General features: G+C 51.4%; 10 protein-coding genes across 10 annotated transcripts, besides 1 other annotated feature; 5 read left to right on the forward strand and 5 right to left on the reverse strand.

Moving 5' to 3' along the window:
* Nucleotides 1-106: 106 nt before the first annotated feature.
* Nucleotides 107-739, forward strand: PODANS_5_10247 (uncharacterized protein; the record flags this gene model as incomplete). Its single annotated transcript, XM_001905531.1, has 2 exons — nucleotides 107-421; nucleotides 488-739. The coding sequence occupies 2 exons, from the start codon at nucleotides 107-109 to the stop codon at nucleotides 737-739; spliced, it is 567 nt and encodes a 188-aa protein (XP_001905566.1).
* Nucleotides 740-1135: 396 nt separating this feature from the next.
* On the reverse strand, nucleotides 1136-2456 carry PODANS_5_10250 (uncharacterized protein; the record flags this gene model as incomplete). Its single annotated transcript, XM_001905532.1, has 2 exons — nucleotides 1136-2205; nucleotides 2309-2456. The coding sequence occupies 2 exons, from the start codon at nucleotides 2454-2456 to the stop codon at nucleotides 1136-1138; spliced, it is 1218 nt and encodes a 405-aa protein (XP_001905567.1).
* A 1406-nt stretch (nucleotides 2457-3862) lies between these two features.
* On the reverse strand, nucleotides 3863-4804 carry PODANS_5_10260 (uncharacterized protein; the record flags this gene model as incomplete). Its single annotated transcript, XM_001905533.1, has 1 exon — nucleotides 3863-4804. One exon carries the CDS (start codon nucleotides 4802-4804, stop codon nucleotides 3863-3865), a length of 942 nt encoding a protein of 313 aa, XP_001905568.1.
* Nucleotides 4805-8753: 3949 nt separating this feature from the next.
* PODANS_5_10290 (uncharacterized protein) lies at nucleotides 8754-10071 on the forward strand (the record flags this gene model as incomplete). Its single annotated transcript, XM_001905534.1, has 3 exons — nucleotides 8754-8911; nucleotides 9013-9286; nucleotides 9361-10071. The coding sequence occupies 3 exons, from the start codon at nucleotides 8754-8756 to the stop codon at nucleotides 10069-10071; spliced, it is 1143 nt and encodes a 380-aa protein (XP_001905569.1).
* A 2220-nt stretch (nucleotides 10072-12291) lies between these two features.
* Nucleotides 12292-13023: a sequence feature (pseudogene).
* A 738-nt stretch (nucleotides 13024-13761) lies between these two features.
* PODANS_5_10300 (uncharacterized protein) lies at nucleotides 13762-14757 on the forward strand (the record flags this gene model as incomplete). The annotated part of the gene is made up of 1 exon (XM_001905535.1): nucleotides 13762-14757. The coding sequence occupies one exon, from the start codon at nucleotides 13762-13764 to the stop codon at nucleotides 14755-14757; it is 996 nt and encodes a 331-aa protein (XP_001905570.1).
* A 101-nt stretch (nucleotides 14758-14858) lies between these two features.
* Nucleotides 14859-16348, reverse strand: PODANS_5_10310 (uncharacterized protein; the record flags this gene model as incomplete). Its single annotated transcript, XM_001905536.1, has 3 exons — nucleotides 14859-15410; nucleotides 15530-15964; nucleotides 16058-16348. 3 exons carry the CDS (start codon nucleotides 16346-16348, stop codon nucleotides 14859-14861), a joined length of 1278 nt encoding a protein of 425 aa, XP_001905571.1.
* Nucleotides 16349-18545: 2197 nt separating this feature from the next.
* Nucleotides 18546-21734, reverse strand: PODANS_5_10320 (uncharacterized protein; the record flags this gene model as incomplete). The annotated part of the gene is made up of 1 exon (XM_001905537.1): nucleotides 18546-21734. One exon carries the CDS (start codon nucleotides 21732-21734, stop codon nucleotides 18546-18548), a length of 3189 nt encoding a protein of 1062 aa, XP_001905572.1.
* A 323-nt stretch (nucleotides 21735-22057) lies between these two features.
* On the reverse strand, nucleotides 22058-23176 carry PODANS_5_10330 (uncharacterized protein; the record flags this gene model as incomplete). Its single annotated transcript, XM_001905538.1, has 1 exon — nucleotides 22058-23176. One exon carries the CDS (start codon nucleotides 23174-23176, stop codon nucleotides 22058-22060), a length of 1119 nt encoding a protein of 372 aa, XP_001905573.1.
* A 912-nt stretch (nucleotides 23177-24088) lies between these two features.
* Nucleotides 24089-24751, forward strand: PODANS_5_10335 (uncharacterized protein; the record flags this gene model as incomplete). Its single annotated transcript, XM_001905539.1, has 2 exons — nucleotides 24089-24264; nucleotides 24415-24751. 2 exons carry the CDS (start codon nucleotides 24089-24091, stop codon nucleotides 24749-24751), a joined length of 513 nt encoding a protein of 170 aa, XP_001905574.1.
* A 1984-nt stretch (nucleotides 24752-26735) lies between these two features.
* PODANS_5_10340 (uncharacterized protein) lies at nucleotides 26736-27629 on the forward strand (the record flags this gene model as incomplete). The annotated part of the gene is made up of 1 exon (XM_001905540.1): nucleotides 26736-27629. One exon carries the CDS (start codon nucleotides 26736-26738, stop codon nucleotides 27627-27629), a length of 894 nt encoding a protein of 297 aa, XP_001905575.1.

A 27629-nucleotide genomic window follows, 5' to 3' on the forward strand; every position in this document is an offset into this window, starting at 1 on the left:
CATCCTCATCCTCCATCTCCACAACACACACTACTTTCTCTTGACAGTCAATTTTGTCCGACAAACTACCATATACTCACATCTTCTTCTCGCACATTGAACCACGATGCCAAACATAGATCTCCAGGTCCTAAAGGAACCCAGCATGCCCCAGGGCGAAGCAGATGTTCTCGACACATTGGCCAAAGCATTAAACTCTAGCGATGATCCTGCAGTCGTCGCGGCCAACCTGGAAGACGAGCTACGACAGTTAACTGCCTCAAGCAAGTCAACAAAGGCTGCAGACACCCTGCTTTGGAATCTGTGGGTGATGCTGTTGGAGGTGGTGAGAATCGTGCCCATCGAACATCCATGGCACGCCGCGCTCGCCGCTGGCATGAACAACTTGCGCTCGAGAGGCGGGCTTGTGGTTGAACTCGAGGTGAGCGGAAACTTGTTCATTACCATCGCATCAGCAGGATATCTGACAGCTTTCTTTTCTATCTAGGATTACACGCTGAACTGGGCGGACCTGCCCGATCTGAGCATGTATGTCTTCGACAAGTGGTTTAACCCTACCGAGTTGGACGACTACACCTCGGAGGACGTAGACGCCTGGAAACGCTGGAACTCATTTGCGTCACAGCTCCTGAATGAAGAGTACATGAACTGGATTATTTTACCCTACTGGGAGATACGCTCGGCGCTGGAATTCCCCCGCCGGAGGACCCAACTATATTTGAGTGCAGACTTTGGGTAGCAACTCAGTGGCTGACCCAACGCGCCGAACTTGTGTACAGCGAGATGACTTGTGGGGTAGACTTGGAGGAGAAAACAAAGTCGGCAATCAAACCCGGCCCGCTGTGCGAGGGTGTCTACCCGCGCAGTCTGCAGCGGTGGGAGTTTTGGCGGGGAAGACTCGAAGCGCTGGCGGGAGAGAAGGGTCTGGAGTAGGAGACGGATTCGGGGGATGGCGGTGCAGGGCGGATCATCCCCAGTGCATCGTTATCCCGAATTCAACAGGCGATCAATGCTATGGACGCTTCGAGCAACAACGCCCGAGTCTAGTTAGACACGCTTCTTGTATTACTACTTCCTTTCCAATACTAGATGTTACACTGCAACCAGGTATCAAGATTCGCCCCTGTCTCTCCGCCTATAGAGCAACCAACCCCACAACCCCAACCACAACCCCCATACCCACCCCAACCAACCCTGTACACCTCGCCCCCAACCCCCCATTCGTAGAAGTAGGCCCCACCCCTCCCTGATTAACAACAACACTCCTCGTCACACTAACCGTCGGGTCGGTCCTCGTAACCGTCTCCGTCACAGGACAAGAAACCGTACAAGGCAAGAACTCCGTCCACGGCGTCGGCACCCCCGTCCCCGTCACCGTCTCCGTACCCACCACCCTGAAAGCGGGACTCTGCACCACAGCCTCTACATCCGGCCCCTTGGTCCCATTATTCCCCCCCTTCGGATTCAACACATTATCCACCAAATGCACCGCCCCATTCGCAACAAGAATATCAGCCTGCAAAACTTGCGCAGCATCAACAAATATAAAATTGCTGTGCCTCAGTACACGAATCGAGTGCTTATCCTCCGCGGTAACAAGACTAGACTCGTTCCGCAGTTCCCATATCTGAGACACCTGCCCGGGAACGATGTGATACCGGAGCACAGATTTAAGCTCGTCTTTCGACAGGGCAGGGAGCGTGCTCGCCAGTTTTTGAAAGGCAGCGTTGGTTGGGGCAAAGATTGTGACCTCTTTGGCCGGGAGGATGACCTCGTCGTAGAGACCGGTTGCAAAGAGGGCGCCGAGAAAGGAGGTCATGTCATGGTAGGCGTTGCGGGCTGTGGACTCGAGCCCTTCGGGGACGCGCATGACCGAGTCGGTTACCTGGATGAGGCCCTTGTCCCATTCAACGTCTTCCACGACGACGGTGCCGCGGTTGGCGAAGCCAGATGTCAAGACGACCTCCCCGCCGGGTTGCTTGGTCAGGATGATGCGTTGGCCGCCTTTCATGGGGGAGAATTTCGGGTCGGTCAGGAGCGTGGGTGCCCAGATCGAGTCGCCTTTGATGATGGAGGGCATAGAGACTATCGAGGTCATGACGTGGTATTTCAGGACGGCCTCGACGTGGGTTTTGTTTTCGCGCCATTCGTCATAGTTGCCGAGTTTGTCGAAGGCGTCGTCGTTGGGGGCGGCGATGGTGACGCCTGAGGGGAGGTTGACGAAGATGTCGGGGTGGTCCTGATGAGATTGATCAGTGGTGACATTTGAGGATGGAGAGCAAATGAAGGCACACCTTGACTAGCTCACGAAACGTGGTGAGATTTGTTTGTCCAGCGAGGGCACTGCCCAAGTCCGCTGCTCTGACGCCGGACACAGATCCCAAGACAGATATGATGGCGAGAAGGACGGTTGGAAGGCGTGATGCCAGCCGGAATGATGACAGTCCAAGGACCATCTTGTAAATAGATGCAACTAGCAATGAGAAAATACGTTAATTGTGAGTGTCACAAGAGGAAACAATAGCAGAAAGTCAATCGTCATCACCACACATGGATGATGTGGAGGAGTGAGTCCGGACTCCAACACGGAGGCGGACACGAGGTGGCATTTTAGCTGCCGCCATCTACGCCCTCCCCCAACGCCATCCATGCCACTTTACCCACACCAAATTCATGATGAAATTTGAGCTCTGCACATTTCGGGACACGCGCGACGTTGTCTTCGCTAGCGACCTTCCCCGCGATTGGGCGTTCCTGCTGGCGAGCCACGACCCTGGGGCAATCTGGACCCCTGTTTCCCGATGCACCGGTGCAGGCTGAGCCGCTCGATGGCAGGTGCTCATTGGTCTCGATCTGGGCCGTGTCAGCAACAATTCTTTCCGTCGGGGTGTCATGGCGACAACCTGGAAATTTATTGTTCTCAGGCATCGCTCAGCTTTGGAACGGAGGGTCGTACTTTAGCGTGGGAAGCCGCTGACCGACGTGGTTCCTCCCAGAACCTAAATTCGACACCATGATATCCACCAGCTGGGTCCGGGGATCGACCCGCTCATTTGGTCTTGGGATATCAAGACTGGGCAGGCGGGTTGGAATAAGAAGCACCAGGAGCTGGTCGACGGTGCATCTCTTTGGAAGGAAGGGCTCCAGAAGCATACACGGACCCTGGGTCTTCAGCTACCAATCTGTGCCTTGACTGCCCTGGTGAGACGACATGGCAGGATCTCATCAGCCATGCCGCCCAATTGCATGCAATGAGGCTTGGTTTAGCGTGAAGCATGTGCCACTGAGCAACCACCCAAAACGGACTTTGCTGGTGGGGTTGGCATCGGGCTGGCTACGAATAGTTAATGTTTAAAGAAAAAGAATTTCTCTGAATTGAGCGCAGAATTAAAGGTGAAGCATTACCATTTCAGATGTAATCTCTTTCCATTATTTGTCTGAGCTTTACCTTTTAACTTAAGGCTGGGACTGTTGAACAAACCAGATCCCTTGGTGATTCTAGAGTGGATGGCACTTAACTCTTCAATCTCACACTGACTAAATATTATATGCTAGAAATATATATGTGCATACCTCATGGGTGCAATAAAAAGCCTCGCGATAAATCAGGCACTGGAGGCTATGTGGCCGTGGACAAAGAATTAGTTACCGCAATATGGTGACAAGGTCACCCCAAATATGGTTATGAGGCATGACTGTTGAGTTCTTCCTCGAACAATAGTCAATTAGGCCTATTTTCCGGTTCGAAACATGCAAGTCAACAGTTATTACACGTTATGTGCCCATTATGTTGTCAGCGACAGACACCAATCCCTTGACGAAAACGCTCAATGCCATTAAACTCCCTATCCAACCCCACCCCTCAGCTCTCAGTCAAGTTATAAATCTTCTGAATATCCTTCAACATGCCCTCAAAATCAATCTGCAAATCCCTCAACAACCCATCATTAAACCCGAACACCCATCCATGCACAATCGGAAAGCTATTCTCGGCGTAACTTTGCTGCACCCCCGCCGTCTTGACCACATTCTTGCACTGTTCAATCACATTCAGCTCCACCAACCGGTTATACCTCTCCTCCTCGTTCGGAATCGCATCCAGCTCCTTCTCATGCAGCCTGTACACATCTCTGATATTTCTCAACCAAGGGTTCAAAATCCCCAGATCCTTGGCCGACATGGCAGCCTTTACACCGCCGCAGCCATAGTGCCCGCACACAACAATGTGCTTCACCTTCAAATGGCGGACGGCGTAGTTGATGACGGCCATGACGTTAAGATCGGTGTTGCAGACCAGGTTCGCGATGTTGCGGTGGACAAACGCGTCACCGGGTTCGAGGCCGGTGATTTGCTCGGCGGGAATGCGGGAATCGGAACATCCTATCCAGAGGTACTCTGGTGTTTGGCCGGCGGAGAGGTTGGCGAAGAAGTCGGGGTCGGCCTTCTTCTTCTCAGCGGCCCAGGCACGGTTGTGCTCGAACACACGGTCGTGGGTTTGGCGGAGGTAGCGGCTGATGTCCTTTTCGGCCATGGCGCGCCAGGTGGATTTGTCCGATGAGGGGTTGGCGTTGGGGAGTTTGGACTTTGGGTTTGATGATGATGACGAAGAGTGGGAGTCAGAGGAGCAATGACGCAGGAGGGAAGGGGTTGTGGCTGTTGGTGTGGGGAAGCGCAACGGTCCGGACCTGACAAGAGAAGAGAGAAAAGAGGAGGAAGGGGAGCTGGAACTGGAGATAAAAGCGCGTCGGATAGCGGCGGAGGTTGGATGCTGCAAGAGCGACGTGGTGACACGTGAGTTGAGCATGACCAAGGTTTCTGAGCGGGTTGTCCGGTGTTTTTTTTTTTTTTTTTTCCTCTGGTCTTCCCCTCTTTCCGTCCTTTCTCCCCTCACTTGTCCGGCGGCCGATGGAATGTTGAGCGAGACTAAAAATGCGGTGTGGGTGGGCTCCGTCAGCCTCTAATTCTCATTTTTTTGGGGCTGGGAATTGGTCCCATTCTGTGACGTAGGGAAGCGGAGTTGTGCATCTCTTCATGCAGATGAGAGAAATGTTGTGATGTTTTTGATAGTAGCCCTAACCCTGTTTGCGATTCCGGCGGAGTGGGGGCGTGGAGATCGGATATTGAAGGGATCGACGATCTCGAGCTTGGCGGGAGCTGCAATTCCCTCAACATTTTTGGTCAAGAAGATGGCATTTGTCCATGAATTTGCAAGGTCTTTGGGACATTTTGATCCGAAATCGCGTGTCTCAGCACCTTGGCATTAGTTGACTTGTGCGAACGTAGTGCACTCGACCTGCCAGAACGGGCTTTTTCGGCTGTCAGAATGGATCTGCCAGTGTTGCTAGGCCCGGCAATTGGCGAGTTCTCCCCGCAACCCAGTCCGACCTTGTTTCAACGTCGGTGATAGAAACTTTGTTCACCCGCCGTGCCAAATCCAAGATTACTTGTTAGGCCTTGAAAATCGGCACTTGGACCAGGCTGCCACCTAGTCAGGTTCCTTAATTCGCAAATTCCGGTTGATTCCCAAAGAGTGATTTTTGGCCGCTAACCCTAACCCGGATTTAACGCACGTACCACATTTGCAGCTAAAAGGACATTTCACGAATCAACCAGAATTTACGAATCAAGGAACCGAACCATAGTAGAAGCCATGGTCAGTGCCGATTTTAAAGGCCTAACAAGTAGACAGCTCGAAGCCAGATATTTTATAATGGTTTTCTTGAAATCACAAAGTTGATAAACCTCTGCTTGTTTACCTATCTATTCCCATTGAATTAGGTAATTGCGGGGGAGAATTCAAGCGGTCTCTTCAGTTTATTATCGGATAGCCAAAAGCCTGCTCCGTCACGTTTACCCGAAGCATTACGACAGCCTTTTGCTAGACACGGAAAGGTGATAGAGCTTTGTTAACATGAAGCATGGATTGAAACCGAAAAACTATTTGTTATATAAAGTGCTCTTGATAACGGACCATTACCCTCTCTGTCACTCCCTGAAAGCAAGAAAGCAGACGCTCATTATACTGTCCATCTGTCTCCCATGACAGGGCATGGAACCCACCCGATCGATCCTGATTAACCAGAACGCCTAGGGTTTCTTCTCTCTCTTTCCGCTCTCGCCCTTCCCCTTCTCCTCCTTTTTATCCTTCTCCGGCTTTTGGCTTGTCGAGGTTAAGCTAGCAGGAATGGCTAATCGGGCAGTGATGGTGAGAGCCTCGTTCAAGTAAGAGTCCAGCAAAGTGCCTGGCCATCAGTCTTGAGGTCCAGTTCAGGATCAGACATACACTCTCCCTCCGCACAGGGATTCAGCCCGGGACCAATTGAAAGTGCCCCAGATCATACTAAACAAAATGGCGGCATTTGTGACCATAATGATTTACATTCTAAGTGTTAGTGTGGGGGTGCTTGTAATACATAAACGAGGGGTGTATCTTGCATCTTCTCATTATCTTAAGGGCATTGATTTCGGGGGAATATGCTCACATACGTTAGGATTAGGTGTGGATGGATTGGTTTTACTGCGGCAACGTTTGCTAGTCCGAGAATGCTCTATTCTACAAGGTTCCCGGTGTGTTAAATTCCCAGAGCAAGCTTTCCCATAGGGATGTAGTTTCAATTAGGATTGATTTACGTGAAGCAGTCAACTGTTCGTGGTTCTACGATTTGACCTGTGTCTTTGATTTTCTTGAAGCGAATTGATGTAGCGAACGCATCGTGATTCGCAGCTTTTCTGTAGGCCCGGCAACTAACAATACAGTTTCAGCCAAGGTAGGTAAGTGATTGTATACATGAAAAGAAGCCAGGAGCCTTGGAAGGTTCCATTATTAAGTCATCTATTGAAAGTCTCCCGTTGTGCGACTGGGGATTTGTCAATGGCATTGGAGTTGGCAACCTCGATCAATCACCCCAAGGGCTGTTGGCTATGATGTGGAGGCTGATAGGTAAGTCACCTACAGGATCAGCTGTTGTTGAGATTGAGTCGACGGTATAACTCATGCGGCTATATTTAGAGCAGGATCCATATTACAGAAAAACGAGTGCAATGTCACAGCCTCTTTGCATTGGATGGAAATTGCGCTCAACAAAACCCGACAAGGCTCTAGCTATCACATGATTGGTCGTCATGTTGGGAGAATGGATTGAGCTTCCAAGCGACTTGTCAGCCCCATGGTGCAATGTAGACTCAAGTGATTAGCTCCGGGTCCCAAAGCCTCGAAACATCGAGTTAAGCGCCTGCCTAAGACACAGACAATAAGTATTACGTCTAGGGCCTCGAGTTCATAATCTGACGAAATTCAGAGGTAGTACTAGGATACAATTGTTATTCAGGGGTATTGAGGGGCATTATGTATACCGTACCGGGTGTGGGCCAGGGCAATTAGACTTTGCCTATCAACTAGATATATTTAAGTCAACAGAGCCTGCAATAAAAACAGAGTCTACAGGACAGGCCCACTTTCTGACCAAAAGCTACAGTGGCCAGCCCAGTGGTCTTCCACTGAACCGGCCTCTATTGGATTCCACTGGTGACTGGGCCCAGTGGGTGAGCTAGTGGGTGAGCTAGTGGGTGAGTCAGTGGGTGGTGGTGGGTGGTGGTGGTGGGTGTGAACCGTGGAAGCGCTGCAAAAGAAGAAGGTTAATGGGTGCGCACCTGGGATCGGACGCAGGGCCTATTAAACAGTGGAAGACTTATTGGGTTGTTGGACGGCCGCGAGGATTTGCTAATGTTGATGGTATTGTTAAGTACTCGAACAAACAACTCCGGAGAGCAAAACGCCAAAGCCCTGGAGCAACCTGACTGCCAATCCCACAGGAGTATTGCTCCCACATGGGTGGACGGCAGGGTCGTCCATTGAGCCACTGAAGCAGTAGCTAATTGAACGAGCCAGGCGCGAGAAATAGGGACCGTATAGGGGGGTGTACGGCAGGTGCCTCCTATATCTTCAGTGACGATATGTGGGCCTGCCCTGTAGACTTTGTTGGCCTCCTGCAGACTCTGTTGGCCCACTGCAGATTCTATTTGACAAGTCAAATTCCCACTATGGTACCTTCAACCATCACTCTCCTCATTGTATGTCCTAGGTATCTCAACAGCCAGGTCTCATAGCTACATTGTGTCCTGCATTGTTTAATAGGTCTAATATAGGTACCCTGCTACTTCTACCAATTTTACCGGACTACTTATACCTCGCGAAATCCAATGGTCGTGCATCTACACATGTTCCCTACCTACACAAGGAGACAGGTCACCTCATGTAACGAACTAAACTCGATCCAAATGCTGAAGAAGATTGTCAGGACAAACTTCTCAATATACCTATCGCCTATATCGATTTAACCTTTTACCACGCGGACCTCAACCCATCAATCGCAAGACGTTACATTCCCTCGGAGCTAGGCTACGGGCGGATGAAGAGGTCATTAATTGACTTTATCCGGATCCGACCAAGTTGTATTGGTGCGGCTGCAATATGCTATCGACCAAGGCTTTTCGACTCCATAGTCACTCAGATCTTGTAATTATCCGGTCGCCCAGGCCATGAAATATGGAACCCTGTTTGATGAAGAACTCTTGTCTGTATCACCCATCAAGGGGTTCTTGAGTCGCCACATATCTCCGAATTCCCAGGTAAAGGCTTGCTTTTGGGTATATTAGGGCAAAGTCTCCCTCCGGGTAACCGCCATGCTTTCCGGTGCACCTCCATCTTCCGCGCTATCAGTCGCTTTGCCATACAGCCAACGAAGACGGACAAGATGAGATTCCTTCCTTCTGTTGCCCTCGCCCTTGGTGGGTTTGTCACCGCCAATCCGGTGCCCGTTGACCATGAGGCTGTGGAGTATGTACCAGTCTCGCTGCCCCTGACATGCAGAGAGAACCTAACATCCGCTGCCACAGGCTCTTCCACCGTCAAGTACGGACCCTCAACCAGGCCATGATTGCCGCCGGCCGCGAGTACATCGGTACCTCCCTCACGGTCCGCAACGACAACTCAGAGCAGAACATCATCCGCAGCGAGTTCGGCTCCATTACGCCGGAGAACGCCCAGAAGTGGGATGCCACCGAGCCTAACCGCGGGCAGTTCAATTGGGGCGCCGCCGATCAGCACATGAACTGGGCACGCCAGAATGGCAAGCACGTTCGCTGCCATACTCTTGTCTGGTACTCTCAGCTCCCTGGTTGGGTGTCCAACAGCCGCTTCAACAACGCCACCTTGATCCAGGTCATGACCAACCACATCAACCAGGTCATGGGACGGTACCGTGGGCAGTGCAACCACTGGGATGTCGTCAACGAAGGTAGATGTCTTGAGAAATTTTAAAAGCCAGTGACGGTGCTGACATCTTTGAAGCTCTCAACGAGGACGGCACATACCGCGACAACGTCTTCCTCCGCACCATCGGTGAAGCATACATCCCCATGGCCTTCCGCATTGCCGCTGCCGCCGATCCTTCCGCCAAGCTGTACTACAACGACTACAACCTCGAGTACCTGGGACCCAAGGTCGAAGGTGCCGCTCGTATCGTGAGACTCTGCTACAACCTCGAGTACCTGGGACCCAAGGTCGAAGGTGCCGCTCGTATCGTGAGACTCTGCCAGCAATACGGAGTCAGAATCGACGGTGTTGGTTACCAAGGCCACTTGGTCACCGAGAGCACCCCAACCCAATCCACCCCCACCCCCTCTGAGGCGGACCTTACTGCCGCCTTGAAGATCACCGCCGACCTTGGTGTTGACGTTGCCTACACTGAGATCGATATCCGCATGAGGACACCATCCAATGCTCAGAAGCTGCAGGCTTTGGCTGATGCTTATGGCCGTGTTGCCCGGTCGTGCATGAATGTCCCCCGCTGCGTTGGCATGACCATTTGGGTACGTCCGCTTGATATGACAAGTCTGGTTTTACAGTTGCTAACAGTGAGAAATAGGGCGTCAGTGACAGGTACTCGTGGGTTCCCCAGACTTTCCAGGGTGAAGGTGACGCGCTTCTTTGGAACAACAACTATCAAAAGAAGGCGGCGTACGACTCTTTCCTGCGGGGTATTTCTGGGCAGTAAATTCGACCTTGGTTGAAAGGATTCTTGTATATAGCACCGAAGAACGGCCAGCCCGAGTCCTAGAATGGCAAACCCACACATCCCGTTGGCGTTCACTATCCATCCGACGACGCACTCGCTGCTGCTTTATAGTATGTTCAACACGTTGCTGGCCGCTTATTTCCGCAAGTTTAGGCATGTTGAAGCAGAGAGTTCGGGATAGACAGGCTACGCCGTCGCAATTCCGCCGGGCAGGAACAACTGGTTCGAGTGGATTAGGTTCCTGGATCTTGTTCTCTCTCCAAGAAAATGGTTAACGTGCATGATAAGCGAGCGACGCAGATAAGCGAGCGACGCACTCTCCACCACCTTACTATAACTATCCTCAATTGCTAGACCACAACATTAAGAACCAACTACAATTACGTCAGAAACAGCTGAATCAGACCCTTCTGCAGCCTCCTGGCAAGTGCGGGCATTATGGCCAGGCTTGCCGCACACACCACAGCACTGAACCTTCGTACGAGCCCCCCCTGCACTACCGCCATCCGGCTATATTTCTTCCACTACCTCCCCACCCACGGCCTTCTAGTCCAGTAGATCCTATGCATCTTGCACAGTAAGTAATCCTCCGAGCCGTACACGTGTTTTTTTAGCTTTCCGGCGCTTATTTAGTGCTTTATTAGTTTTACGGAGCGAAGCGTTCTTTGACTGAAAGAGGGCTACCTGGTGTATTACAGTTATCGTACCCTTAGTAAGCTAGTTTATAGTAATTAATATCGAGGCCGGGAAACTATTTTAATAATTAATAATACGAATTTTAATAAACGTTAATTATAAATTAGTTTTTCGGAGGTTTTATAGTATTTAAAATATTTATAGTAATATTATACCCGGCTTTAAAGATAAGGGTATTAATATATAAAACTTTATATTTAATTTAAAAAATATTTTTTTTAAATTATATAGTATAAAGTTAATACTTATAAAGCTATTTTATATAATTTTTTTTTATAAATGTAAAAAAAGTTTCGCGGAAAGTATAAAGAAATTTAAATTTACTTACGTAATTAATATATATACGTAGTAAGCCCTCGATCTAGCGGCCGTACGTTTATTTTAATAGCCTAAAGTAATTAATATTGAATTACTAAAGGAAGTAAAAGAAATATAAAGGTATATAAAATAAAATAATATTATTTTATTAATAATAACGTTCGAATTTAATTAAATAATAATTTTTATAATTATCGAAAATTAATAACCGGTATTTACTTTTTATATAAAACGCTATATAATAATTAAAGTACTTAATTTAATTTAAATTTATTAAATTAATAATTTAATTATTATTAATAATTATAATACGTTAAATAAATAATAAATTATATTCGGTATATTAATTAATAAAATAATATTATATAATTAAAATAATAAAAAATAAAATAGTTTAGCCGAAAGTATTAATTCTTTAAATTATTATTATTTATTTACGGTTATTAAATTAAATTAATTTTACTTTATTAAAGCCGTCCGAGGTTATAATTATTATACTTATGAAAATAATATTTATTATAAATTTAATTTCGTTAAAATTATAAATATTATTATTTATAATACTATATTTAATTTTAATATTCTATATAAATATAAATTATTTAGTAATAACCTTTAAATTTTTATATTTAGCCCTTTAATAATTATATTTATACGTAAAACGCGTATAAAATTATAATTAACGTTTAACAAAATTATAAACTTAACGTTTCCTAATAAAAAGCGTATTACATACGCGTAATAATTAATTAACTATATTTTCCACACTACTTAATTTAGGTAGGAATATACGTATAAATAGTTTAAAAATATACTAAACTATTATCTTTTCCTTTAGATCCGTTAAATTATATAAGTTAATTAAAATATTATATCGCATTAGTCGGCCATTACGCCTATAGCGGAAGGTTGCTTCTGGGACGTTATATAACTTAGCTGCAGTACGGATACTAAGATCCTCCTATTTTAAATAGCTTCGAGGGCAAGAAGAAGTCTAGCTTCTTTTAAAGGGCCGTCCATGGTTGTTGGTGGTAAATTGTAGTAGAAGATATTTAAGAGACGTGTTGTGGTGGAGAGTGCGTCGCTCGCTTATCTGCGTCGCTCGCTTATCATGCACATTAGTAATCAAGGAGTTGAGTGTCTTCTCCACATCGTCGACCGTCAATAGCATGGCTGTGACCCTGATGACGTTCCAAAACACTTCGCACAGAGATGAATTGCAATCGCAAGTAATGTCCTGCCTCTCCTCGGGCATGATCAATCCAAGAAGCGCAAAGATGCTGTCCCGAGGGTCAGCGAGCTCGAATCTTTCGCCGCGTCCATCCAGAATATCAAAGGCCATTGCAGCCCAACCGAAAACGCTTGTCTCCCTGCTAACAAGTTCATCCTCAGCGCCAACAAACCCCACAGCTCAGGTTGGACGATCTGGGCTCCTGATATTCGGTCGAGCCATTCCAGATATGAACTCACAAAATGTCTGGAGCATATCTTCGTCTAGAAACTCATGCCCACACAGGAACAAAAGATTTTTCGACACGATAAACTCTTGCAATATCCACATGTGCTGCCACCAAGCTCTGCTGAAGAATGACTGGATGGCCAGGGGTGAGTGCTTGACCTCGGGGACTATGACCTTGCGTATATCTCGCAACAACTTATCGCTCCCATCCGCCGAGGGGCCCATCCAGGCGACTATCCAAGCGGCGTTGGAGAAGACATCGCGCATGTTGGCAACTTGCGCGGACTTTTCGACCGCATCCTGCTGATTGATACACAACGCGTCGATCCAGATTTCAGAATAGGCTAAGACGGGTAGCCAAGTCTCCCCGTGCCGTGGGAAGGTGTGTCAGAGCCTCATAGAGACTCTCCGTGATGAGAGCTGGCTTCCCGTTGACAATGAGAGATCTCGACAATTATCTCTCTTCGTGCGACAGAGTCTCCTCATGTATATGACAGAGCAACGTATTTCCCTTGACAATCGCCCATGGACCGCTCCGTCAGCGTGCATTCAATTTTGGGACTGGCTATGTCGCACGGGGACTGGAATTTGAGCAGTCGAATAGATTGTTCAAGTCTGAGAGGCTTGTATGATACTCCGCAGTTGATCGAGGATACAGCTGGTCCAGCCCACGGTTGTGGGTGTTCCAAGTGCGATCCTGGGGCCACGCCCTTGACCGCGTTGCTATCGTCCATTGGAAATCTCGTCTTGGGCAGGATTCGCCGTTGATCTGAACAATGAGCGCGGCGAGCAATCACCGGAAATAGTGGTCTGACTCGAGATTGTGGATAGAACTAGGTGCCATCGACGTATTCGTAAGTCTGAGTAGCCCCGCATGATGGAAGAGAAAAGAGCTGACAGGCTTCAGCAACGCTTCTGCCTGCCGGCAGCACAATCCTCGGCTCGGACTATTCTCTGCCCGAAAACGCAGAAGTGCGAGCACCCAATAAGACCTCGTTTTTTTGGATAGTTTCATGCATACTACAGCACTCAGGTCTAGCGCAGGCATTCCAGTTCCATGGGTGTGGCTCTAGACTATTGATTTAGACGACAGCCCCCAATGATGACATTTATTTCCGGAGCTAAAATGTCAACAATCGCGAGCATAAATAACATTATGCCGTTTCCCAAAGTCAACATCCTACTTTTTACCCATCATCTTACCCACCGACAATGAAACTCCTCCTCGCCACCCTCGCCCTCTGGGCATGCTCAGCCCTCACCCAAACACCACCCCCCAACCCCCCCATCCGCAACATCTACACCTTCCCCCCCAACCACTTTATCGAAAACATCGCCGTCCGCTCCAACTCCCGCCTGCTCCTCACCTCCATGAGCGTGCCCCATTTATACTCCATCAACCCCCTCATCCCCAACCCCGCAGCCGACATCATCCACAGCTTCGCCAACCCCAACAACGCAACCGGCATCTCGGGGATAGCCGAGATCGCCCCGGACGTCTTTGCTGTCATCGTCGCAGATTGGGACCTCTTCGCTACCCGTGCCATCCCTGGAACGCTGGCAGTCTGGACAGTCAACTTCAACAAAGCCCCCAGTCAACGCGTCAAGTTCATCACTCAAGTCGCCAACACAACTATCTTTAATGGAATTGCTCGTCACCCTACCAATCCCACCTTGTTGCTCGCTGCGGACTCTGCCTTGGGAGCAGTGTGGAAAGTTAACCTTTTGACAGGTGCCCACAGCGTGGCGTTTTCGTCACCTCTTCTCACACCTACTGCCACTGCTCATTTGGGAATTAACGGTCTTAAAGCCCAGGGGCAATACCTCTACTTTACCAACTCCGCTCAGGGGTATTTGGGCAGGGTCAAGATCGGCTGGAACGGCGAGCAAGTTGGGGCCATTGAGGTTCTGTCTAGTGCTTCTGATGCGGGGGCTGATGTGGTGTATGATGATATCGCGCTTGATTTGGGACATGGTGGTAGTGGGAAGGTTTGGATTGCTTCTCATCCCGACTATGCTGTTGGTGTTACGCTCCCAGAGGGGTCGCAGTGGGTTGTGAAGAATGCGACGAAACTGTTGAACCCGACCGCGTGTGCTTTTGGGAGGGGGAGTGCAAAGGAGAGGACGACGCTTTATGTGACGAATGGGGGGGAGTTTTTGCCTGACTTTACGCTGGTGAATGAGGGGGTTGTTGCGCTGGATTTGTGAGTCAGTGCAATACAGATATCTAGACCAGAAAAAAGCCATGCGTAAAAGAAACCTGTCTATCAACCACTCTACCACATACTGGCCAAACAATCTCCCTCAACTCAAGCACCATTCCCGTTATAAGCCAACAAGTTAACACTCCCCCTTCCCGCCTCCTTCACCACCCCCTTAGTCCCCAACTCCCTAACCTTATCCACCACCGCCCCCACCAACCCCCCCTGACCTCCCCCCTCCAAACTCCTGAGATACAACACCAACCCCGCAACATGCGGACTAGCCATGCTAGTCCCCTCCACCTCAAGATAATCACCATCATCCCAATTCCACGCGCTTCTCACCATCACCCCCGGAGCCCAGATATCCACCCCCGGCCCCCAGTTGCTAAAGCTAGGCCTGACATTCTCCACATCCACCGCACCCACCGCCAACGCCTCAGGAGCTGAGGCCGGACTGCCCCACCCATTGTCAGAGGAACGGCCGTCGTTCCCTGCGGCGACGACGGTGAGAATACCAGCGGAGTATGCCGCTGCAATGGCGGAGTCGACGGCGTCGGATTGGGGACCGCCGAGGGAGAGGTTGATGACTGATTTGGCGGGGGTGGTGATGTTGTTTACTGCCCAGAGGTAGCCGTCGAGGACGATGGAGGTTGTCGACTGTGTGAGGTGGTGGTGTTAGCAAAGGTGGGGTAGGAAAAGGGGGAAAAGGGGTAAAAGGGGGTGTTAACAAGGTCACCGCACTCCAAAAGAGGGCGTGAGAGAGCGTCACAACAAACCGGGCACCCTTGCAAAGAAAGAAAGAAATAACTTACAGAACCCCAATCAAAAACCTTCACCGCCACCACCCTCGCCTTCTTCGCAACCCCGTACGTCTTCCCAGCAATCGTCCCACTGACATGCGTTCCATGTCCAATATTGTCCTCATCGCTGTCCGCGTCAGGGTAGGCGTTATACCCAAAGATTGCCCTACCCCCCTCAAACTCATTGTGGGTGGTGCGGATGCCGGTGTCGACGACATAGGCGGTGTACCCGTCCCCGGCATCGCCACGGCTGTCGTAGATGTAATCTGTCGAGTTGGGGGCTCGGTGGGAGATACTACCCAGCCCCCAGGGGGCGTCTTTCTGGGTGGTGAGGCCTGTTTGGCGAGGGCGGGGTTGGGAGGGGAGGTGGTAGGTTAGGTGGAAGGTTTGGTCTTGTTCTACGGAGGAGACCTGGGTGGGGGTTAGTACTATGAGAAGGTAACGGGGGTGAGAAGGTGGTGGTATGTGTTGGAAGAATGTGGATATGTGTTAAGAAACACTGACATCAGGGTTGGCCCTGATCTGAGCTATGGTCTCCTCGTCAAAGGACCCAGCATAGCCATGGAAATCAAGGGCAGAGTAGACCTTCTCAATTCCAGATTCGTCACGGCGCGAGAGGCTCCGAGTATGCACGTCTCTCACCCAAGACAGGTGGGTCTCCAAAGAAGGTGCCACTCCCGGCCTGAGGGTGATAATATATTTTCCGGGAATGGGCACTGGTGCGTTGTCCCGCTTGGCTACCGGTAGGGCTAGGGCGATGCCCACGCATAGAAGGAGGTAGGTGATTTTGACCATGTTGTAAGATTTGTATCGCAAGTAGCTGCGCAAGATGATGTTGATGACTTCAAAACACAAAGAATGAGTGAGAAATCAGGGGCTTTTATACTTGCAAAGCTCCTTATTTCGCAGCGGTGTCGGCATGCACTCCCAAGCTCGCTGGCCTAAGCAAATGAGATCAACCATCAGTCTTCCCACCATCATCGTTAGCATCACGTATCTCTCTTGCTTCTTCTTGTCCGGTCTGCCTTGCCGAGACTGTAAGGTATCTAACCACCCTGCAGTAGCAGCCACTGCACACCCTCTTCCTTTTCGTTCTCCTCAACTTCCCTTTCAGACGCAAGCTCACATAATTCCTGCCTGAGCACGACATAGAGTCGGTATCTTGCAAGCGAATGTAGATGTTTGAAGATAAGAGCTGCAAGACGAACAGGAAGGAGGTCGTGACACCTTGGGGGGTGGCCATGGAAGCACGTGAAAAATCCCCGACATGCTGAATGGTGGGTGGTAAGGTTGGCCCATGCAGCCTTGATACAAGCCACAGGTCGGTGTGAGAGAAACGTCGCACGAACCAGTCGTGTTAGACCCTTGGATTACTCTTCATGTGCATGGAAGAACTCCGGTGCAGAGTGGACGACAGTGGCTTGGCCATTACGTTAGGTTGGACGTCTTCTCCTTAAATGCTTATGTTCTAGGTCAATAGAAATCATCTTTATTTCCCGGCGTAGGATGTTCGAGTCAACATTGTCCGTCTGATAGCAAACCCATTGTAGAGGGCTATCTTCCCTCTCAATGTACAACCTTCCGGCAGGCAGACGATTGCCTGAGTCCAAGCAAAAAGGTAATGAACCCAATTAAAAATCCCACCCTCCCTCACCCTCCAATCCTGGGAACAAGTGAGATCAGATGGCCCCTAAATCACCCAAACCCGGCAGATCGCATCCCAGCATCCGGGTAGGAAGAGTCGTTGACTAATTCATTCGCCTCAAGACCAGTCGGAACATGCCCGGCTTTGCTGGTGACCGGGAAAGAGCGAGCTTGTGGATATTAACCGTGTGTCTGTTAATATCCCCACAGATGAAATGCAATATCGAGTTGCCATTGCTGTTGGCTTGTCGAGTGTCACGTCACAGCGCGGTGGCAGATACGGTAGTATTGTTGTCAGCATACGCCAACGTGAGGAAGAATCCTTCTGGTTCCAGGGCTTAGTTGCTTGGATTCATGGCGAAGGTTCGCATATGACTTGGGAAGAATGGTGGGCGAGTTATATCGCTTATCTTTGTGAGAAATGAAATCTTTTGCGAAAGGGGGGAGGGGGGTTCGACAAAGTTGGACAGTGAAGTGATAGAGTCATGATGACATCTGTGCTGGTTGGTGGCCGTGTAGGTTGACTGACGCCTCCAAGTCCCAGGCAAATGACGGCCCCAAGCGAAACTCAAACGAAGTCTTATCTCTCCCCTGCCGCCGCGGAACTATCCCACGCTTCCACGCGACGCGTCACGAGGCCACAGACGTCGATTAATATCAAGCCGGACAATATATCCCGTTCAGAAAGGTGCCGGATGCCGCCGCGATAAGAATAGAAACCGCAACAGTTCCTACAACCGCATGCGACCTTCCTTGCCGGTTTCCACGGGCGGGTAAGGGGAGCGGGAGAAGACCACGTGGGATGGATAGGTGACATGGCCCGGTTGGGACCTATACAGCGGGTAAAATCTCTCGGTGAGGATAGGCGAAATGTTTGGCATGATAGGCGAGCTGCAAGAGATCGACCTCAACTATAAGACTCGGGCATCTTGCGAAATGCCATACGAAGGCAAGTATCCGGAACGAAGAGGACTATTCAGCGCTCGGCCCGTTTGGCTGTGTCACGGCATGCTGTAATAAATCGAGGCAAGAGATACGAGAAAGTTTGCGACGTGGACGATTGCTCGTGGTAGCGAAGATATCGGTGAGGGTGAAGGTGAGGCGTAGTTCTCTTCGTACCTGAACAGCGAGATGCGGTCTCAGTCTACCTCGTGTGAGACACTCATGTCAGAACATTCGTCAGTATCACAACCAATGACAACACGCGAATACCGTATCACCTTCCAGAAAAGTCCCTCCAATGATATGGATCTCCCAGGCGGCTGCCCGTTCTGTCTTTTCTGCGTCTTTCGGTAGCATCCGACCCGACAACTGAATCGTGATTGGTATCATTTACATGCAACTTCAACTACACCACCAAATCCAACAACACCCCGTACTCATCCTCATTCTCCCTCCTGACCTCCACCGTCCCATGCGTCTTTGTCTTCACCGACATCGTGTTCCCCTTAAACCACACCAAAACACTCTTCTTGGCATCATTGCCAGAGATCTTGTACATCGGCCCTTCGGCATGAACGTTTTTCTCAGGCATAAACTGCAAATCATTCTCCTGGCACCACTCCTCCATGACCTGTCTGAACGAAACCTCCCTTGGCGGCTCCCCAACAGGCGTTTCCACCAGTGGTTCAGGTTTCCTTGTCTTATGCTCCCTATCCCGCCTTTCACTCCTGAGAGCAGGGCCCTTCTCTGGTGGCTTGAGCTCATCCTTCGCCCTATCGCCCAAATCAAGCGCCTTCTCAATGAGACCAGTACCCTTCTCAAACTCCGCCGTGATGGATGGTAACACTCTAATCTCCTCGGGGAAAACCTCCCCCTGCCACCACTCAAACCACTGACCAATCTCATCATAGTTGGCATCTTCCAGCAAAAGCCATTGGTAAAGCGCCTCATGCCACATGGGGAACACCTCCGCCACCAGCACCTCCCCAATCATAGTCGGACTCACAAACTCCAACCACTCAAACGCCCTATCCAACACCTTCATGTACGGCTCTTGGTCTCGCGGATCAACCTTGAAGCTCTTCCCAAGATACCTCGCCAAACCAGGCAAAAGGTGGTTCATCACCAGCGGGCCCCACTGGTCGCTCTTACTACTGCTTCCACGCAGCACTTGTTTCCAGGGTTTCAAGCCGGGAATGACACCCCTCTTGAACTCCCACGAGTCAATGAGCTGTCTGAACTTGCGCTTGACATCTGCCACCAGACCAGACGAGCTTCTTGGGTCGAGATGGACCGAAGGCAAATACGGCAGCCAGGGAAAGATCCAAGTGTGAGGGAGGTGCTCGCTGTGTCGTTTTGGTTGCCACTTCTGAACAGCCTCCTCCAGCTTGCGAATGATATCTTGTAGAAGCTGAGTGCGGACAAAGCCAGGCAGGAGGCCATCCCAAGCTTCTAGCACAGCAATGAGCTGGTCTGGTTCCCGGACGTTCCATTCGCGGACTGCGCTGGTGACGGTTCGGTACCACAACTCGTACATCATTGTTTCGTAGGGGTTGGCGGTCGGTCGGCGGTACGTCTTTTTGGTTTGTTGGTCGAGACCGAGCAAGCCTCGGATAGACTTGAGACCGTCGACGAAGCTTGGTTTAGGTTCCTCGAGAGGCTCCCAGAGCTGGCGGTATTGATTGAAGTCTGGGTGGATGGCAGCGACGACGAGGGATGTGAGCTCTTCCTTGATCTGAGGTAACATCTGGTCGGACAGAGACGAGTAAGTATCACTGAGCCCTGAAATGATGCGACCCAGTCGATAGTTGAGATCAGCCTTGCGGTCAATCTCGCCGCTCTCGGTTGGGTTGGACGCTGCAGCGCAGGCACTGGTGAGTGATTGATTGCCTTGCAACGTTGTGGCCAGCTCTTCCATCTCTTGCCTTTCTTGTTTCAACTGCAGCTCAATGTATGCCTTGCGCTCTTGTAAGCTCTGCCATTCCTCAAGCATAGCCATGAAGTCGTTTTGGGCACGGCGGACGAGCTTCCGGGATTCGGCCGTTTCAGCAGACTCAACAGGCGCAGTACCACCAGTGGGGGTCATCAAGCCTGACGAGGTGGTCAGCATCTTTTTGCCGGGACCGGTCAGATCCAAGATAGGGGTAAACGCGTCGGGAATATTGAGGCCGGGGGCGGCCTTCTTGATCTCATCCATTGTCAGGTACTTTGGCTTCTGGCGTTTGGGCGTGCTTGCGCCACTACCTGTACCACTGCCCAGTCCACCAGACAGAGCCTTCTTCCTGCGCGCGGCCTTCTTTTTCTTTTCCTCCTCTTCCGAGTCAATAACCTCCTCGCCCCTGAGACGTGCTTGTCGTTTCTCTTCTTGCCTTTCCTGTTCAGTCTTTTCCTTGACAGCACCGAGACCGGCGCCTTGTGGGCGCAGGTTGGCCTCGATGACAATGTTTCGACCCTGGCCCTCCTTTCCAAGACCTTTTCCTTCCTGATAACCCATCTTGGCCATCATTCTCGCCGCGAAAGAATTGGTATTGGTCTTGATCTTCCCACCTTTGCCCTTTGTGAACGCGCTCGCCGCAGGTACGCGTGGTTTCGCTGGTTCATCGTCGTCACGGTTTAGAAGACTTGGACCTCTCGCCGACATTGGCACAAACCCAGTTCCCAGAGGGTTGCTAGGATCTACTTTTGACTTGACGAATGGCATCGGCTTCAAGACGGCGCTTTTTAGAGGCTTCTGTTGTTGCGTTGGGGGGGTCCACCCGAGACCTTGGGCAGCGGCAGCGGCCTCACCACCACCACCAAAGCCCAGGCCGAAGCCTCCCATGTCCTCGTCTTCATCGTCTTCGTCTTCGTCTCCGTCGGCGGCGGTGGCAGTCGAGGTCATCATGGTAGGTTTTCCATCGTCATCCCACTCGGCGTACTCATCATCCTTATCGTCTTCCTTGTCCTCATCATCGTCTTCGTCGTCAACCGGGCCGGGCTTCACGTTGCTCGACGATACGAAGCTAACGCCCTTGTTGCGCAATGGCTTGTGTTTCCATTTTCGACTGGGCCCTTCATCTTCGCTTTCGGATCCGAAAATTCCAAGGGCGGCGCTCTCTTTTGCCTCGCGGCCGGTGCGCCTTCGTTTTCGGGGGTTGTGATCGGCGAATTCATCGTCGTGGGGGTTGGTCGAGGGTATCAAATATTCATCATCTTCAGCGTCGGACTCTGAGGAGGAATAATCGGCGGCCGTGGCCTTTGTGAATGTTGTTGGATCAAAGGGCATCTTGCCGTTATCTTGGATGAGGAGGTGTAAAAAAAAAATTAAAAAAAAAAAGGAAAGGAAGCGCAACAATTCTTGTCTTGTGTTGTAGTCGGTGTTCGTTGCGCGCTGGAGCATGGAGGACCGAGGACGCAAGTGGCCTGTGGCGTCAGAACTTTTGGCGCAGTTGGCTGTTCCCTGCTGGGGAGTGTGGCGCGCACTGTGTTTGTCTGGGCTCCTTATCTTATCAGCCCACTGATGCCTGCTGAGCCCCACCGAGAGGGCACTGGAAAGCTTGTCCCGACCTCCACAATCATCATCATCATCACTGTCATATCCGGTGAAGCAAATCATTATTTATTTGTATGCAATTTAATCGAGGTTGCCTCGCGTTCTATGTTATGCTATTGAGCTGGGTATCTAGTATCTTCTTTTCGACGCTCCTCGTCCTCCATCGTCCTCCGTCGTCCTCCGTCGTCCTCCGTCGTCCTCCGTCGTCCTCCGTCATTCTCCGTCGCTTGATGATTGCTCGGCTCTCGCTGTCTACTGCCATTCCGACTCATTCCAGTCATGTCTCATTTAACCCGAACGCCAAGATGATCGTTTTTCCCCAATGCCGCCTGTTGCGCCCAAGAAATACATGTACAGAAAGAAACACAGAAAACTACCACCACGCATCAGCAAGCGATGGCGCTGACATTGACCACCACCCGTTGCTTCTTTGGTGCGCTGGAAGACACCATCTGGACCCCTGTCTTCTTGCGCAACCGCAGCTCCAAGAAGTGCTCAACAACATTGATCACCTGGTCCTCGTAGCTGGCAAACTTGAAGCCGAACGTCTCCTCGGTTAGACTTGCGTCGATGGGAAGAGGCGTTGTCTTGACGCTGCCACCCGTCACCAGCAGCTTTGTCTTGATGGCCTCGGGAAACTCCCGCTTGGCGATGGCGATGGCATCGTTCCACCGCGCCGACTGACTGAGAATGTAGCTCTGGTTTCCGAGAACCGTCGGGTCCAGTGCCGACACGTGCGCCCGAGCCACATCAGAGGCATGCACTGTCGCGCCCGCATACGGCCCAAACCGCTTGCCCAGCAGCAGCGCCAGTACCACCGAGTTGGTGCCCTGCATGGCTTGTCCTGCTGTGGTAGCCGTGTCGTTGCGCCCCAACACGAAGCCTGGGTGAAGGTGCACGACATCGAACGGCGGCCTCTCACGCTCCATCCACGCCTCGACATGGTGCAGCGCTGCAACCTTGGATGCCGCATAGGCCGCAAACTCGGATTCGTACGGTCCAGGGGCAAACGGGATGCGGTCATTGGGAGACACAGGCTTGGAAGGGTCTCGCTTCCGTCTGCCCGTCAGCTCGTCCATGGGAACCAAGGCAATGAAGGAGCTGGTGATCACGACACGACGGACCGTCCCACCGAGGTTGGCTGCTTCTAGGAGGCTGATGGTACCACGCACAGCTGGCTGGATGAAATGCGCATCGTGTTGACTGAGCGGTACGCCGTTACCACCTGATGCCAGTGGCGAAGCAATGTGGATGATGTGTGTTGCGCCCTCGACAGCGTTGTCGTAAGCACCGGGGACCGTGATATCGGGCACAATGATGAAGGAGAGTCGGTATCCTGGGTTGAGTGCCTGGATTTGTGGTCTTGCAAGAACAGCAGCAGCTTTGGCATGGGATCGAACGGCGGCCCGGACCCGGTATCCCTCTCGAAGCAGTTGCACCAGAGTCCACGACCCTACATGGCCCGTGGCCCCTGTTATCAATACCAAATCTTTTGGCGAAACCATATTGTATGTGTATGTGTGTGTGTTGGTGAGTTGGTTGGTATTTGTTGGAATGATGGCTGATAGATGGAAGGATCTGGGAGGTATCAGATCAGACAACGAGGGTGTCCGTCGGCGGCATATATACAACAGCAACACCCCCTCCCCCCCCCCCCTGACGGGGCGTGCCAAGACGATTGGGTACCCTTTCGGAGACAAGGCAGAGAGACCTGGTGTCTCGTTCCAAAGGGCGCGGCTCTCTGGCACCGCCTGTATTGCTGTGGCCAGACCCGCCAACCATGGTACTCAGCTGAGCGCTAGTGGGCGCCAACGGGACAGCCGGCCAGTGGCGTGGCGTGAAATCTCAGTCGACCGCATACTAACATGCGCACCTCAGGAACTTGTGATGATGGAGTCTAGACTCCAGCTGCTCGCCGAGTTTGACGCCTCTTCACTCGTGTCGAGTTGTCATTGTCGCTTCTCCGTCCGTCCGCAACACATCAAGAGGCTAGGAACATCGCTGACGGATCATCGCCCTCTCCTGGGACTGGCCTGCGAGCTAAACCGTCTCATGCCGTCACCGCCCATGCTGGTGGCTCCTCGCATAATCTGGGACGATGTGGCTTGCCAGCCACGCAAGCTTGACATGTGAGCGCTTCATGTCTGAGGGGGAGGGTCGTTTATCGGAGTCTGCCGCTCCGACATCCGACCTGCAAGACATTTTGGTCCCAGCCTGAGACCTCACGCGGGGTGTCAGCTTCTGGTCCCAAGACAGCCATGAGAAATATCTACGCTTCGGCCGAGAGGTGACGCAGTTGTCGCAAATCGGTTCTAGGGAGTGAGTGGCCTCGTGGCGTTGGCGTTTGGGTATCTGCATGCTTGGATGAACCACAGCCCCTGTCTTGGAAGCAGCATCTTGACTACGCAAGCCCTCCGATGACTGTTTTGATCCCACAAGAGACCTCCACAGACTTTGCATCAGAGACAGGCGCGGCACCGCAGGCAAGCCCGGGCGCGAGATGTCTCCCCCGGCACCGGCTTCAGACGGCACTTGCTGACACCCACTGTCCACTGTTACACGACCTGCATCCTTCCCAATTTGACAACGGTACGTATGCGGGGGGGTAACAAGACGGGACTTTTGACGCACAGGGGTTGTCCCCCGACTGACAAGGACCACCCCCAGCTCCAAGCACACGCGCGTAAATGGAAAATGTCCGACATGAACGACATCTCTTCTGGCACCACTTTGCAGCCGCCAGATCTTGTCCACCCCGACTAAAGGCTCGGTCGGTTATTTCCTCCTCCTTCGCCTCCGAATCGTGCTCTGTTTACGACTCGCAAATTCCCTTCCACACTCTGTTCGTCTTTGCCGGGAGAAATTCTAACCGCCAAAATCACATCATTCATGACTGTCCCATTCCACCTGCTCGGGACCGAGGGGGGGCACACCCCGTTCACATCCCACTCCGCTCCGTCATCGCCATCACGGCAATAGCTGTTGTACTAGACACCCCGATCCTCCTCTCCGAGACCAAGCCGCTTCAACGTTTTTTTGCACCATCGCCCTACCGTCCAGTCCTAACCCAAAGCTGTTAAAATCTCCGCCCCCGTCAGCTCCGGTGTTAGGGTGATTGGCAGTTGGTCGCGGTCTCACAAAGATCGAGCGAGCCAGTTTGCGCTGCTTGGCGGTTATGCTGTTTTGATCGTCAGGGGGGACAGACGTCATCTGCATCAAACAGCCTCTGAACGGGTGGGCTTGCAGGGTGGCGCGACGCCAGTGGCGGTTGAGGCGTTACCGTTGACGGCCGTAAGGCAATCAATCTGCTCTGGGGGCAGGTTGTGTGTTGAGATGGCGTGTGGGATTGATTGAAGAATATCAAGGACGGTTGTTCAAGGTCTTCAAGTCGGTGTACGGTTGCTCGCGCCTGGCTAGAATGGGTTCCGGACAGGGCAAGCGGACGGGCCGACTGATGACGGCATCGCCGCCGAAATCACCATGTCTTTTGTTGCTTGCTGGCGTACTCGGAGAGAATGAGGCCATGGAGTGATATCATGCGAGCCCAGCTGGCTCACAGTGGACCTGCTATCAAAGAGCACTCAGGATTGGCCATCTGTCATGCCCTACTAACAAGACCTCTGGCTTTCCATCATTTCACGTGCTCTTTCTTTTAACGTGCTTGCAACTCTGGTGTAATTGATACGAGTCCATAGGCAACCTGTCCTTCATGAATAATACACTCCAGGAAACTCCGTTCAGGTTAGAGTGAACCGATCAGTTCGACTGTCAATGTCGAGACTCTTGGTAGCGACTCGCTATCGCCACTAGCGAGCAAGACACCTTTCCAAGCGGAGCTGTAAAGGGGCATATCTTGTGGTACTTCAAACTTGCAGATCGCATCTTATGTGGCAGAGATTACCTTGAGGCCCATATAGCGATGTTAAGAAACTCAGGCCCAAGTCGCAGGGTCATGGTCTCGTCTATGGGTATGTCAGAGGCAACCTGAGATTCAACGCTGTGTGCGCCGTGGCTTCAGCCCCTTTTGATAGGTACCTACTCGAGCCACCACTGGTGGCAAACCCGCATGCTATGCAACGCCGCCCCTCCAGCACGACCCGTGCAGTGTATTCTCCTCACCCTTCAGAATATACAGCCCTTTCTAAGACACTTAAAATTAACTCTATTCGAGGACTGGCTTCTGATGTTGCTGACGGGGACACGTATCGTGGCAAAAGGCCCACAAAATGGGTTGTTGAAACTGCGCGGAAGAACTTTTGGATTTCCCGTCTTGGATCATATCAAGCCAGGACAACTGTTAACAGGTAAAAAGCCCCCTTTAGAGATATATGATGTCCATGAGGGACATCAACCAGCTAGAGAAGGCAACTCTGCTCAAAAAGTCTAGTTTTTCCACGTCAAAACTCGCCTCATTGGCTCCGCATTTCATCAGCAACACATATTCTCTGACCGAGCTGTCACACTTCCTCTCCCTACCTACCCTGCACTCACTACCTATTTACACGAATAAAGCCAAGTGGTTCATCCCTAAGTAGGTGAATCTAACAGGATCTATAAACGGGGTGCGTGTCTGGTTGGAATCCTGCAACTCCAAAACTGCACGTTGATAAGCCAGCCACGATCATTGGTTAGCTACCACCACAACTCCCCTCCATTTCATACCAACCTCTTGATTGTGAAGAAAAGGCCGTGCTGCAGCCAGCAACTAGTGCGCCATTTATAAACACATCAACCCCAGTTAATCCCTTCAACCCCTCGATGCCATTCCCTGGCGCCAATCGCGCCATATCAACCTTCCTCATTAGGATGGCGTAGTTTCAACGGGACAATAGTTGTGTAGAGCTTACTTCCAGGGGTAAGGCGTGACATGCATACGTAGGTATTCACCTTGGAGCTCGGCGCGGGCCGCCATTGATATTCTAAAGCCCATAACACTGGGATGCCGCACTGAATACACACATAAACACCCAGCCTCATCCTTCACCACCCACCCCCTCTCCCCTTTTTCTTTTCCAACTCTTCCCCTCGCCCTCCGCCTCCCCCTCGCCTTCCCAAACCAGCAAAATGCACCCTCTCACCCTCCTCCTTCCCCTTTCCCTCCCACTCATTCTCGCCCAACTCCCCTCTTCCCCCCGTTTCGACCTCACCAAACCCTCCTACGACCTCTTCCGCCACAAAACCCTCCACGACTCCACCGTCCAACAATCCTTCACCTTCGACAACCCCAACGCGCGCCTCTTCGTCTCCCAGCGCCGCAACGGCGCCGACTCCTCCCTCGGCAACCTCTGCATAACCCAGCTCGACTTTTCCGGCAACCAGGTAGGGTATATGCACCTGACTGGCTTCGGCCACGGCGTCTCCTTCGGCGCGCAAGCAGTCGGTACCTCCACCTACCTCTGGACAGAAGTTGACGCCAACTCCAACGGCTACGGCACCCGCCTAGCCCGTTTCAAATTCACCTCCGGAACCTCCCTCTCAGCCTCAAGTCCCACCCTCCAAAAATTCAAACCCATCCCAGCAGCAACCGAATTCACCTGCTCAATCGACCCAGTAAACAACCGTCTAATAGTGCGTTATTACCTCCCCGGATCAGGCAAGCACATGGCCGTCTACACCCTCGCCGCCGCCACAGCAGGCGACTTTTCGTCCCCCTTGGTAAACTTCAAAATCCCAACAATCACCACGCTCGGCGGCGCGTTTCAGGGGTACGCCGCGCATGGCAGGCACTTGTACCTCTTATGGGGCGACAGCTACGACGTCACAGGGGGCAGCGTCAACTCTCAAGTGGCAACTGTCGACATGAACACTGGGTTGCTGATGCAAGGACCGACGTTGACAAAGGCGGGAGAGAGTCTTGTTTTCAGGGAAGCAGAAGGCATGGCCGTCTATCGGACGGCAGCGGGCCAGACAAGATTATTTTTGGCGTCGCGAGCGGTGTTGCCATACGAAGCCGGGTGA

Source organism: Podospora anserina, chromosome 5 (genome assembly GCF_000226545.1).
Source record: "Podospora anserina S mat+ genomic DNA chromosome 5, supercontig 10".
Classification (NCBI taxonomy): domain Eukaryota; kingdom Fungi; phylum Ascomycota; class Sordariomycetes; order Sordariales; family Podosporaceae; genus Podospora; species Podospora anserina.